The following is a 15,168-nucleotide window of genomic DNA, read 5'->3' as shown; positions in this document are numbered from 1 at the left end:
GCTGGGCCCGTGAGCCATGGCCACTGAGCCTGCGCGTCCGGAGCCTGTGCTCCGCAACGGGAGAGGCCACAACAGTGGGAGCCCCGCGTACCGCAAAAAAAAAAAAAAAAAAAAAAAAATGTTATAAAGTTTATGTCTAGTGGTATGAGACTAAGGTAATATTTTATTCTATATATTCTTAAGATTTTCCAACTTCCCTTGAATGAGCATGAATTATTTTTCTAATCAGTAAAAATGAATATTATAACATGAGCTATGCAGTGATCAGAAAGAACTTACCGATTTCTTAGCTAACACTTTTTAAATCTAACCTCAACAAACATCACTTCAAGTCATCCAAGTCCCTCGACTGCCATGTATTTTGCAGCTGACATTTCCTCCTGATCTGAACAATAACCATCTCATTTTCACACTGAAATGAGATTCTGATTCCATGCCACCAAAGTAATTCTCAGGCCTTAAGCTTCCCAGGCTCAGACCTCTGGTAAAAGATTTAATTGTTTTGGGTGGGAATTGCATTTGGCTCACAGCAGTGATTTAAAACCCGTGTTCTGTGTTGTTGCTTGGCAGAACTGTGGCTTAATGGTGCAGGACCAAATTTTAAGTCTGTGGTTTTTACAAGAATGTTTGATACCCACAGGCATGTCACACTATTACCTCATATCTGATTGCTCCATTGTGCAGATTTATTTTGGCTAGGATGCTTTGATTTTGCTCCATGTTACTGCCAAACCGACTTAGCAAAGGAAACTCCAGTTTTCTGAACAACTTTCTTTGTTTCCTCCTGAATTCTTATAGCCTTATTTAATATCACTTGCAGAGAAAAAGAGTAGAAAAAATAAATCATTGATTTTAGGTTCAATAATGTATTTTTTTCACTAAAGCTAAATGTTAGGAAGAGATCTCTCCTCAGGAAATCAATTCTGAGCTATAAGAATGTAATCGAGCCTCTCTCACATAGACCGTGTCTCATACATACAGAAATGTAGACTCTTGGAGTGAGCAGAGAAAAATTCTCTGCTCCCATCTGGATTTTTTTCTCCTCACTGGGATTATAAACAAACATCCAGGGTGATCTAGCCCAGGTCGACCCTCTTCTAGGGCTGGATGGGCAAACTAAAATTATTCCAAAAAGCCAGCATGGCTTGGGGAGAATTCATTTTAACACTGTTGACAAAAATAAATGCTGATCAGACCTCAGCCTGTTTTTGTCTCAGAGACTCATGTTCTCCATTCCAAACCTTGAACTCTCGTTGTTTCCCCCAGAGACCAGAATTAGATCAATCCCATGTCTGAAAAGAAACCCCTAAATTACTGTGCATTTTTGTTCTCTTCTGATGGCAGAGAAAATTATGACATAGTTGATGTAAAGGAAAGTCAGCTCAGATGTAAACTTATCTACATATTCTATAACAAACATGCAGTTTATTAAGAGGTAATTTTTTATACCTAGTATGAACTGCTTAATGCTGTACACTATACGAAAAAGTTACTTGTAGTGTTCCAATTAAATGATTACCTCTCTGTATGTGTAAAAAAAAAAAAAAAAAAAAAAAAGTGCCCCAAAAGACAACCATTTCAACTAAACTGGATTTATTAACTTTTCAATTATTGTTTTCTCTTTCCTTTCCTCCCAATCAGATTCAAGCAAGTTAGCTGTCAAAAGCATAAAATGATTCTAAAAATCCTGGCCAAAATCTAACAGCTAAGCACCATTCTCTTGAATGAAAATTGTCTCCACAAACCAGAGAATTCATTTTGAACCAATCCTAATATTGAGAGGACAAAGTCAGAGCAGACTGAAGTTATTCATTATAATCTATCAAACTTTACAAATGCTTAGATTATTTTATTCCAAATAATCTGCATTTTATTGTCAAAAATTTACTTCTGTCTTATATTAACATAAAAGCAGAGAATTATCCTGCAGGTCTTCTGGAGCACACAGGACTCCCCTGCCTGCCAATATTCTCCACTCTTGGAGAGTGACCTCAATTCCACAGATCTAAGACAAACTTGACTTAGGTTTCTCAAGCAGAATGGCTGAAGAGTTATTCTCTCCTTCCCAGCTCTTTGCAAAGTCTCCAACTATATTCAGTCAACATACGGGGGAGGGAAAAGGTGTGTGTTGTGTTTGGGGATGGGGGTAGGGTCCCTGCTTTTGAAAGTTACCAGCAACCTACTAAAGTCAATCAGGGTTTACATCCTTTCAAGGTGACTCTCTGATTTTATAGTATCTAGGAGTCCCAGCTGTCATTCAGAGATACCAGATGATCTTTTATCTTTAAAATACACACCACTCTGATCAACGGCCCTGAAATCTCAGCAGATAACTAGTATCACAAGCATGTACAAAATAAATGGAAGATAAAACTGTAATGTAATTGAACTAGAGATGGATCACTGTCTTTTTTCTAAGGTTAAAAAAGTGTTATTTCATAGACTCACAGACATAGAAAAGAAACTTATGGTTACCAAAGGGGAAAGGGCGGGGAGGGCTAAATTAGGAGTTTGGGATTAAGAGATATACACTACTGTATATAAAAGAACAGCAAGGACCTACTGTATAGCACAGGGTACTATGTTCACTATCTTGTAATAACCTATAATGGAAAAGAATCTGAAAAAAATACACACACACACACACACACAAATGAGTTACTTTGCTGTACACTTGAAAGTAACACAACATTGTAAATCAACTATACTTCAGTTTTTAAAAAACTGAAGTATATATTATTTCCGAAATACACAAGATTTAAAAATAAATCAGGTACTTTGCTTTGCTTTACAAAAGGAGTTTGCTTGGTTCAGCTTTGAGCACTGCTTTCAGTTCAAGAAAGGAAACAAGACCATCCAGTATTAGTCAGTTAACTGCTGTGACAGTCACGTCCCAGCTGGTCCTTTATATGATACATATATAAGCAAATCGATTTATGAGGAAATATGCAAGCAGCTGGATGGTGAAAAGAAAAGGCTGGATCAGGGAAGGATCTTGAATCGTAGAATGACCTACCCTTCATGCAACATTCCAAAATAGTATTTGTTTTTCCATATCAAGATTTTTTTTGTCTTTAAAAGATAATGTCAATTCAAAATTCAAAACCCTGAAGATAATAAGGTCATGCTTCAACCTCTAGTAGAGAAAGAATTCCCGGAACATGAAAGAGTTTCGGTTTTAAATCCCTTTTATCAGAATTTAAAACTAAGAAGTTTTCAAAGCAACTGGGCTTATCAAAACTTAGTTGATAACTAGCCCTTCGCCATAATATTTGACCCATTTCAAATTCTTTTCATTGAGATTTTACGATTTAATTTGGTCAAATAGCTATAAAGGATAATCGATGGGCACTAACTAGTTCTCCTAAACAGACACTCTGTTTAGAATCTCTTGGTTTCTTTTCCCCTCTAATAAAAAGAAAATGGAATTTTCACACACTAGATAAAATTTTTTTTTCTTTTTTTTGCGGTACGCGGGCCTCTCACTGTTGTGGCCTCTCCCATTGGGGAGCACAGGCTCCGGACGCGCAGGCTCAGCGGCCATGGCTCACGGGCCCAGCCGCTCCGTGGCATGTGGGATCCTCCCAGACCGGGGCAGGAACCCCTACATCGGCAGGCGAACTCTCAACCACTGTGCCACCAGGGAAGCCCCACTAGATAAAATTAAAGTTCATCTTTTTGTGGGACACAAATTTGAGATTTACTACCATCACACCCCTACAAATACAGTATTTCTTGGCAGCAGGGAAGGATATATCTAGGATAGACCTTTGGGAATGCCCGTGTTCACACAGACCTGTGTAGCAGAGAGGTCCCCACTATAAATACAATAGAGAAGGTCCAAAATGGTTAAATAGTTAGTAGAATAAACATCAACAGACCCCTAGAGATGGGAAAACTGAGCTGTCCATTGGACACACTTGTTAGCTAATTGAACGATTTTTACATACTAGCCAGCCATTGGGTACAGTTCAAATTTGTGCCTGAGCAAAAAGTACGAATTATTTCATATTTGTGGATCTTCAGGGTCTCTCAGGTATATCTGAAACTACAAATCTTGAATCTGCATCTGCCGAGGGCCTACTCTATCATCGACCTTGTACCTACCCACATATTTACCTATGGTTTTTCAGCTTAGATTGAGTCACCTTTTATTCTTTAAAATTCACTGTAATTTAGATTATCTTAAATGGCCAATTAAAGGCTTTATGTTTTAGAACTATTATGAGTTTTGCCAAGTATGTTTAAACAATTAACCACACACATTCCATTGATAAAAACCGCTCTTGACATTTGCCCAGTAAAGCCATGCTCTGACATAATATATTATGGTAATTGTTGGGAAAATTTAAGGCTTCAAGCTATAATTTGGAGTTTTTTTCCAGGAACAGTCCAGTCTCTGCTTTCTACCTACTCTCTATTCCCCCAAACACTGCTGATTTACTTCACTGTAAAAAAATTTTCATAAGAAAACCAAAAATGTCCTCTAGGTTCACATGCCAAGGGAACCAGCCAAGTAAAACTTTCCACTGCTATTACTGTGTATAAAGTGAAGATACGGGAAAGATTGGTCCTAATGCTTACCTCAGTTGCTAGGATTTTACTAAGCATGTGACTCCATGTATTAGCTTTACGCTGCCTTTGAAAAATCATCTCATTTCACATTTAACTTTCTGGTTCATGATATAATGCAATTCATACTAGAATTTTAAAACCCAAAGCTATAGGGACTTAATTCACAGAGAATATTATTCCTGCAGAGACCTAAGTGGAGTTCTGGGAATTGAAGTTTTGAAACGCAAAATACTATATGGCCACTAGGTGGTGATATCCATCCATCATTAGATTTTGAATTACCAACTAAGTCACCGTTAACAAAGCAATGTAGACGTCCCCCCCACCCCCGCCCCGCCCCAAACCATGATTATTTCCTCCATATGGAAAAAAAGATTAAAGGATTATCTGTGATATGTCCCCTCAGTTTTGTGAGGAAAAGTAAGAAGAGAACTTTGCTAAAAGACCTCATATAAACAGTATTTACCAATCCCATTCTATTTAGCTACAGGCCAATGTAGCTATAATCTGAATTTTCTAGTTGACTAAAAGTTCAACTACAATATTTATTTTTTTCTATTTGTCCTTTTAAAATTATCAGATGATTTACATCAACAGTGAAGCTGCATCAGAAGCAAAGCCAAATCTATAATAGCCACCTAAAATCCTTAGGACAGGGCAGATCGTAAATAAACACCAATGCACACAATTAATGTCTGCATGTGATTTAGTCTGTTTTTAGGTAAAAACTTATGTAGATTAGCTATAAAAACATGACAACTGTACTAAAAGCTGACTTCTCTGTGTTCAAACTCCTTTTATCACCTGGAACCGGTAGACCCGCTGCTGTACTCACATGGCCACAAATAACATCCAAATGCAGTCGATGCCAGGGGTAAGCAGATAACCACCAAAGGATAAAAGCAAACTCCAAATAGAAAACACAGTCCCTAGAGGACGGCTTACCCTTTTGAAACATATGCTGATAAGAAACCACCTTTGCACTAAATAAAGAACTCAGAATAACCACTCTGGGTTTATCCCCCGGTCCTCACCTTTCAGAACACAGGTCAAACAGTTATCTGCCGGGAGCTTAGAAGGACTGCTTATTAGAGAAATCAAAACATGTGTTAACTTTAAAATGCCTTTTTTCCCTAGATGGCTGTGGTCACAAGAGGCATTTGTTTGCAGTCTGTGGGGGATTATATTTAATTTTGTTTTCTTTAAATTGCTGGGGCAAATGACCTCACTGCAAGGTAGAAATATACCCTCCTCTGATCCGCGTCCTTGCTGCGGGTTACTCTGGTCTGGGTCCTTGTTTATTTATGTTTTAGAGGAGGTTATGGTTTGGCTGTTGTCTTTTAGTTCAACAACCAAAAGGAAAAGAGCAGCTTTGTTTTAAAGGAGAAAGAGACGTTTGTTTTGGTGTCACTGCCCAAGGCTGGCAGCCTGGAGTGGGATCCTACAAACATGAATATGTCGAAGGGAAAAAAACTAACTCGGGGTCTCCTGGTAGTTGTTAAAGTGGCAATATGCCCACTATTTTCCTAGCTGGCAAATCTCTGTGCGGGAGAGACAATCTGCCAGCTCTGGAGCACAGCACTAATCTTGTGTAATAGCGTGAGCTCACTGCCCTACAAAGTAGTAATTATCCACAGCAGTCTCCAAAGGATGTGAGTTCCTCCCACTGTGAGACCACTTGGAGACGGGGTCCCAGGCACAGCCCCACTAAGCCACTTGCATTTAATCCCCACCATGAATGGTGCCAGTGGGTTCCTTCGCCCCAAGTTTGTTTGTACAGGTCTTCAGTCAGGAAGTGCTCACGATCCAAATGCAACTTGAAACTGCCAAACCCATTCAACATTTTCTTGGCCTTTTCCATGGTTATACATTGCCTTAAACTAATTAGCAATTAAATTTAAATAACCATGTGTGATTTTTAAGGTTTCACAGAGCACTGTTGGAAAAGCATCTGTGAAAAGGAACTACCACGTTGATAAATTCTTCTTTTTTTCAAGGAGAATCTTGTCAAATATGAAATGATTTTCCAGTGGTGGGTAAATATTGTTCTTCCAGCTGTTTGCCCGTCAATAGCCATCTGCACTCAAGGAAGGGAAAGGCGGAGATGAGGGTTTTGTGTTCTAGAACTACACTATGGCTCGATATATTTTACATGAAGAATCAGAAGAACCAGTTCTTGGTTTCAAATCAAACTGAACTGCAACACAAGTAAAAATTTTCACTAAGAGCTCAATGGTCTTTCAGAAAAGAAACTGAAAATTCTTCTACTGGTGAGTAATGTGCTAAAGAATGAAGAAACAGCATATGTTTTCCTTGGCTTTTAGATTAATCTAATGAAGCCTGTGAGATTTAACATAATTAAATTAATGTTGATATGCGGTGTGACTTGCTCACAGAGAAGTGGCATTTGACTTGGAGCTAAAACCACAGCACAGCCAACACACACCCATCTGCAAACACTTTACAGGAAGTCTTCTAAGATTTTCAGGTAGAGAAAGTAAAACTTAAGGTTTTGGTTTGGGGGTTTTGTTTTGCATCGTTTTCTGCCAAATCATTCGCAATCCTTCAAACCTACAAACCTACAAACCAGCTTAGAAAACACAGGGAATTAGTCAATACTCTTGATTCTCTTTTCAATGTCCAAGACATCTGGGAGAGGGAGGAGGATATGAACCTTTGTGTCTATAAAAGGGTACTAATACTACATTCCTGCAGAAAAAAAGAATAATGGTTTATGGCCTGTGAGTTACTCCTTTTTAGGTGTCTCTTCCTGGGTTAAGGGCTATTTCTTTATTGTTTCTACCTTTTTAAAAAGCTGGTTTTTTTCTCACCATACTTTGCTTGACAGACTGACATGTTTATTTATGAAAGAAGAAAAGGGGTCTCTGGATTTAAAGTCAATTCCACATCCAATTTGGCTATTTTCCTTCATTAACTCTGCAGCATAACCAGGAGGGCAAGTGGGTGTCCCAAATTCTAGGTGTGCCAGTTTGCCAATGCTCGACCATGTTTATCAAAATGAAAAAAAAAAAAAAATTCAGTTATCTTCCAGAAATATTTTTTTCAAGTAGCATTTTTTAAGCACAAAAGGCTATCAATTAGCCTTTTGGAATCTATATCCTAACTAACAAAGGGGCAAGATAAGTTGGTTAGAGCTAGAACATAAGACATTTATGGATCTGTGAATTAGTAACTTGTTTGAGAACTTTCTGACTAGATCCAGAAAGTGCAGAGGAAAGGAAGACTCTGTTTTCTCCAAACAGGACACTGGAGAGTGAGAAGGAGGCCGTGACTACCTCCCAGGAAGCTGACAAGCCAGCAGCCTTGCATGGGTCGACACTGAGCGCTGACAAAATAGAGCTGACAGATGGAAAATGTAAAAGAGATGTAGAAAATGTTCTTTTTAATGTATAAGGATAAAGTCAGAGGTGGTTTTTTTTTCCTTACAAATCAAACTTTCCCAGAGCTCCTCAACATTTTTAAAAGAGAACTGGATTGTCAGTTCTACTCAATCCTCAACCTCTGGACAACACAACCTAAGGTGACATTTTCCTTTGAAGTAACTGCATCTGGTCCACTGAAGCATCCGATCCCCAGTGGTGAGGGTTGAGCTCTGAGGTGCTGCAGGAGCTCACTAAAGAGAAGACAGAAGGGAGCAATACAGACCTCGGGAGAATTGCCACTGAGAGAATCTTATTCCTGGGGCTCAGGGAGAGGAGGGGGCAAGACGGTAACAGCTTTAAATCTCTGAGGTCCACAGCTTGATTTTAAACCATTGGTTAGGGAGTCATGTTATAAAAAGTAGTGTGATTAAGGCACCTACCGGTTTCCAATATCTCCCTAACTGTGCTGTCCATGGACACGCTACAGTCTGTAGTTGAAAAGCAAGTGGTAAAAATGATTTTGCCAGGATGTGTATAGGTGGAGAAACATAAATGATTCCATAGTGTTCTCTGATGTCTGGCTCCCTCTGTGCTTGAAAGAACAGACTCAGATAGTGGATAAATAAAGGAAGCCCTGTCCAACCTTAGGCAACCAAGTCATCCTTGGTCAAGCAACCCATAAAAAATGAAATGAGCTGATAACACTTAGGAGTGAGATTTCCTTTTGCTTGTTTCACTACATTTTGGATTTGGATAATAAGGTTTTTTAAAGTCAAAGTTTTGAGTAATTGTCAGTTTCCTAAAACTTCATGGAAAATCTGCCCTGATATAACTTAAACCTTCGAAAAGTTTGCTTTCCATCTCCTCTTCCCAAAGCTTATGTATTCTTGGGACAGCCATGGACAAAACTGTCATCATTTCCAGTAGGAACATCTGTTTTCCTCTGGGTTAATAACTTTTGTAAGATGCATTATGCTCAGCTACATACTTCTGTTTCTGAGAAACATTTGTTTTCTTTTCGTCATATTTGAAGTACCACCTATTATGTTTTAATGTTTTTCATACTGATACAACTTTAAATAAAATATTTAATTTAGATGAACAAGAATTGTCATATAGAGATTCAGCCAAAAGACTTAATTGGTCCTTTCAGCATTGAAAAGATAACAAAGTGAATTGGTTGAGCAATGTATGGATATTGATTATCATTCAAATATCTATTTTTGTCAACCACTCTGCTAGGTGCAGAAAAAATAGAGATGAAAGTTAATCCCTGCCTCAGAAAGCTCAGTGTCAGGAAATTAACACTACAGAGGCCAGTGGTAGGATGGGAAGAGGGTACAAAGGGCTTCTAGAACACAGAGGAGGAGCTCTTAGTCACACCCAGCTAGGAAGGCTTCCTGGAAGAAGGTGACTCTTGGCTAAGCAAGGTATTCAAACATTTATCAAATGAAATTAGGGCAAGAGGTGAGAACATTCTAAGCACGAGGGCAAGTGGACGCAAAGACCAGCAGAAGTGAGATGTCATGGCTTATTCCTGGAACTGTGGGTATTTTGAGATGAGACAGCCTAGGAAGTTGCAGATGGAGTAAGTGGGCTTGGTATGCCTTGATAATAATTACAGAATTTTATACTGAAGGCAAGAGGAAGACATTTGCAGAATTAAAAAGGGTGTAACAAGAGTTCAGAGCAAGGGGAGAGGAAGGTCACAGGCACTGGAAAACAGATCTAGGGGAAAACACTTCAGACTAGTCATTCATTTAACAATAGGTTAAAGAAAGAACTTAAAAGTCAGCTAATAGTACAGAAGCTAGATAAGAAATGTTTGTTTAAGTTCGCCAGCTTTAATGTGTATTTAACTTGGATGGTTTAACTTAGTGTCTTTGAAGACATTACTTGGGTGACAAGTAAAGTAATTCATTACTGAGGTTATTTGTCAGGCTTTCTAATAAGCACTTGGGGCATTTTGCTGTTAGAAAACTATAGTCAAGTTGAAGAATGACCGGTGAGTAGAAAACCAAAGGACAAACTGAAATGTGACTGCTTAGTAGGAAACCAAGTGACAAAGTGAAAACTGAAATGTGTTAAGAGAAAATAACCTTAATAGAAATCACAAGGGTAAGGCTAGAACCAATTTTGTTCATGAGTACACTTTAGTGAAATTTACTGGGTAAACACCCCAAATAAATAATAAAAAAGATTTTAAAGATCCAATAAAAGCAAGAATTTGGCATTTTATTAGTGATATCAACATCCTATTATAGAAACCAATAATGTGGGATGAATCCATCAGAATCTGAAGAATAAGGGCAAAGTAGATAACTTGGCCAAATAAAATTATTAATTTAATATAAGCATATAAATGGAATTAATCTAGCTATAAAGGTCATCGTATTAAATACGATACACTACAAGTTTATTGGAAGTAAAGTTTAATTATTTCAAGAAAAGAAATGATTGAAATTGAGACCTAATATAAACTTATTTGTTTTTACTCTAAGACTGAATAACAAAAGATAATATATGGTAAATATCAAAGGTTCTTTTTGTATTAATACTGCTCTACCTCCCAAGAAGGATAAGCTCTAATAAACCTTTCAAACAGAAAATGGGGGTGGAGGGGAGAGGGGAGAAATCACTCTAAAACATAAACAAAGTTCTTGAAATTGCACACAGTCAAGTTAACACCATTCCCAATGGTAAGCAGATACTGCTTTTCCAGATGAAGAGTTTACTATTAGGGATATTTTCAAAAGCAAGACACTTGGAGTAAACAGCGGAACAAAGGAGAACTATTTTATTCAAAGGCCTGAGCACATATGGAACCTGTTAAGGGGATGGTGGCTGTAGAGAGAACTACAAACAAGTTTAAGAGACACCTAGGCTGTCTCTGAAAGGAAGGGATGGAGGCAAGGGTGGTTAGAAAAGCAGAAAGTGGGCCAGAGATCAGTCAAATGGGAGGGAGACAGGCTGTTGGGCAGATGGTCTCTTCTGTTCCAAAATATTCAAAGTTAAGGACACTCCTTAGCACACTTTTATTTTACACAAAGAGTGAATTAAGAAGAAACCAAGGGTCTGTCAGAGTTTTTCCTGAATTTACTTGTGTCCTTTCTTTGATAAACTTTGCCTTGTGTATGTAATTCATTTGCTGCCCTCTTCAAATTGAGGCCCTTCCTTGGTGCTCTCTCCATAACCCTTAGGTTCCAATTAGAAAATGTGAATTAATTAAGGGTAAGTTTCTTGTTTATGTTGTATAGTTATCTATCTTAGGTTATGTTATCTTCCTCTGAAAATTTCATAGGAAGATCAATATTTCTCCTTCGACAAAGTGCAATGCCCACTTATTTACCAAATTTAGGACCAGTCCTGACTATGGAAATTGTAATTAAGTTATTTTTTTCACAGTATATTTCACAGCACAGTCCATTAAAAATTATTGGACACAGACAAAAAAATGAGTTGAGTTGGCTTGCTTCAGCATAGTGGAATAATGACATCTGATGAAATCAAGCACACCTGGATGGCACCTGACAGGCAAGATAAAGTCCCTAATATAATTTACAGACCTCACTCATCTGCCAGCTACAAGCCAATATTCAGTCCCATTAACCAAGCTCACAGGGAGCATAGGGCCTCATCCTACACACCTTCAGAAATAAAAAGCAGGCAAGAGAACCACTTCTTTGAAGAGCTGAATTGCTAATGGAGAGACCAGAATAAACATCTAGTAAAACAGAAAAATGCTGAGAATGAAAATATACAAATCAATTCTATATAACCAACGACAGACTGGAAACAGTCAGGGACTTGGCCTATCAGGTCAGTATGTTGCAAATGACAGACTTTACATTCACTTCACTGTGGCAAATGCAACTATTTTAGGCTCAGGGCAGGACCATACAGGCATCCAGCCAACAGTTACACTTTAAGATAAGTCGTGGTCCAGGTCTGCAAGGCACAAGGAAGTAGCAACTGCAACTGGCCACCTGAGTCCTTGGCATTCTAGCTTCTGCACTACAGCTCACAAAAACCTGTACTTTTACTGGACCACTTATAAGGGAATGTCTCTGGGAGGAAGACTTAATAGTGGGTATCCTAGACCTAATTTCTTCCACAGGAATGAAGCCTACATTCAACAAGGGAAAACTTACTAAATGCCTATACTTTATAATATACATTAACAAAATTATAAAAAGTCTTAACTATCTGTAATATAAACGAAAAAATCCTTTTAATTTTTATGTTCACTTATAAATTAAATTAGTAAAAACAAAATTGTCTATCTTCAATTAAAATGAATACATAAGAAGTCATGCTATACCGACCACTATTAATCTGACCAAAATTATCTCCCTGAAATTATTCATTTCAGCAAAATGAAAACATACAGATACAACAATTGCAGATATATCATCCACCCAGGACAATTAGAAGAAAATGAGACTATTGATGTAGAAGATGTAATCCTATACCTTACGGGGAATATATTTTATGAACAATCTACTTTCCCTACTTTTTCTGCATCTTGCCAAAGAATCCACTTACGCACACAAATGACAAACAGTGCTGATTAAACATGAGGAGTGATGACAGAGAGAGGGCAAGCCAGGCTTTATTTTAGGGTTCCTAAAGGCAAAATGTGATAAGGGACACCCTTTTTAAATTCAAGGAGGTGCCAGCTAGGAGAAAGCCTATGGCTTCACCACTTAATAGCATTGTGACTGTGGGCAAATAGTTTAGCCTAACTGACCATCCCTTGCCTTACCTATAAAACACTTAATGCCTCTCTTAAAGTTACTGTGGAGAATAAATGAGTGCAAAGCACTGAGTACAATGAATGACACAGACATAAATTGAGGGGCACGTCCAGGAGAGCACAGAGAAGCTTTCCTGAACAGGCAGAGCAGAACTTCTGAAAACAATTATTCCTTTGGCCTCTGTTCTAGAATGAACTTTACGTTTTGCCAAACTCATTAAATCCAGATGAATGGCAGTAATGAATGAAACTTAATTTTTAAACTCTTTTTGTGTGTGCTTATTTTCAAGTCTTCCTCTTGTTTATCTAAGTTAGAATTGAATTTACACTTAACCGTCTAGCCCAGTGGATCCCAACTCTGTCTGCATTTTAGAATCACCCAGGGAACACTTAGAAAATATAGCTGCCAGAGGTTTTGCTTTAATGAATTGGAGCTGAGGCCTAGACACCAGTTTTTTAATTATGCTCCCCAGGTGATTCTAATGAACAGCCAGAGCCCAGAACCACCACTATAGCTAACCACACTTGAACTAGTTCTAAAGAATTAGACTTGTGTATTTACTAGTAGTGACTCAAAACAGCCTCACCCATCCTGACTTAAGAACCTTATTGCATCTTACTCAAGGATGTGGGTATCAAATCACTCCTTTCTTCAAGAAGTAGAAAAAGCTAAAAAACCATATAATTAGTCAGCAGAGTGAATGGAAAGAAATTTACAAGATCATAATTCAACAATCTTTTTTAAGATGTAAAAAATGAGCATGTTTGCTTGGATAAAAATGAGCCATGCCTTATAGCAGATTTCCAGTGCAATTATGTAAGAAGAAAAGGTATTTTTTAAAGGACCTTTTCTCTTATGTGTATTATTTTCCTTTTTGCTTTGAAGCTATACAAAACAAAGATAACCATCTGAAATACAGACCTGAGGCAATTCTGCCGAGCCTGCGGTTTACGGGTTCAATGGAAATCGGATACACTCTTTTTTTTTTTTTTTTTTTTTTTGCGGTAAGTGGGCCTCTCACTGTTGTGGCCTCTCCCATTGCAGAGCACAGGCTCCCGATGCGCAGGCTCAGCGGCCATGGCTCACGGGCCTAGCCGGTCCGCGGCATGTGGGATCTTCCCGGACCGGGGCGTGAACCTGCGTCCCCTGCATCAGCAGGCAGACTCTCAACCACTGCGCCACCAGGGAAGCCCCGGATACACTCTTCTTTTAAGAGAGCCACCTTGATTGGAGCACTGGTAGATGGATCAGTCCTCAGGGAACTACCTCTATTTTTAACCCCTGTCTAGTTCACTGAGTGACCCTGAGCCAGATGTTTAACTGGTCTCCAGTCTAATGTGCCTCTGCAATCAACCCACAGTACCAAGTTCTACAATCAGTATCATTTTCATCAGTAACTTACCAGTGTGCTGCCATCGGTCCAACGGAAGTCATGTTCAAACATCTTGTCATTGAGGCCTATCCACTGATAATCATGGCCCACACCTGAGAAGGGGAACAACACAGACTTTTTATTATCTTGCCCACATATGGACGAAATGTATCAAAGCAAACTATTTTTGGCATGAATCATGCATCCTCTTTTCTGGTTGGATTGCTGTTTAGTTGCTCATAAAAATCTTTCATGGTCTAACTATCTTTTGTTTTTCTGCCCAATGTGTTTTAAACCAAAAAGCTAGTTTGCAAATATCGTGAAACATTAAAATATCAGACATGGACAATTATTTCCCTAGCAGTGAACGACAATTAAGTTTTTTTTCCATCTTTACTCATGATACAAACTTTCCACTTACTTTTTTATTAAACTGTGCAATTGGCAAAAATTCAGTGAACCAATAAAATGTGACAGATCTCACCCACGCTAGCCTCATTTTGGAAGCCACATGTTTCTTCTCAAAGCATTTTTAATGGTGAACACCTAGACTGGACAGATCTGCAAAACTTCCTCAGAAATAATTACTTTCACCATGAAATGAGTCACAGGCAAAGACACCATGAAAAAAAGTTAAATGAACCTCTACTCAGGTTGCTAATTAACAAACTTCTACGAGATAGCAGGCATCACGAGAACATATTTAATAGAGCATCAAACAATGCTTCATGAGCAAAAAATTTCTACATATTTTCTACTTAAAAGCTAGCTGCCCTCCTCTTTGCTATAGTCTAAGGAGTTATTAAACAGCTCTGGTAATAAGTTTCATTAGCTTTCAGTCTCCCTCAATTCATGTTCTTATATGAGGCCTGCTTTCTATGGTCTAAAATAATTAGAAACTTGGATGAGAACCAATTATGCACAGAGGATAAAATTAGGGTGCTATTTATAATTCAGTTTTAATTAGTGGGATAAAAATAACTGAAAGCAATTTTCTCTTTTAGTTTAGACAGCATATGTACATATTCAAAACAGAGACCAAAAGCCTGGGAAGAATTAGATTGGAAACATAAGGGGTGGT

At 38.2% G+C, this 15,168-nt stretch overlaps 1 protein-coding gene across 3 annotated transcripts in view; it reads right to left on the bottom strand.

The window, feature by feature from the left end:
* The window catches only part of VCAN (versican), a 113,488-nt gene that overhangs the window by 10,596 nt on the left and 87,724 nt on the right, over nucleotides 1–15,168 (bottom strand). For all 3 annotated transcript variants that reach the window (XM_007107162.4, XM_007107163.4, XM_007107164.4), the window contains one exon: nucleotides 14,118–14,200. In XM_007107162.4, coding sequence (XP_007107224.2) covers nucleotides 14,118–14,200 — 83 coding nt within the window. The remainder of the gene's footprint in view (nucleotides 1–14,117; nucleotides 14,201–15,168) is intronic.

The sequence above is a fragment of the Physeter macrocephalus genome, chromosome 8 (genome assembly GCF_002837175.3).
Source record: "Physeter macrocephalus isolate SW-GA chromosome 8, ASM283717v5, whole genome shotgun sequence".
Classification (NCBI taxonomy): domain Eukaryota; kingdom Metazoa; phylum Chordata; class Mammalia; order Artiodactyla; family Physeteridae; genus Physeter; species Physeter macrocephalus.
The sequence above is the reverse complement of the archived record's forward strand: the minus strand, read 5'-3'. Positions and strand labels throughout refer to the sequence as shown.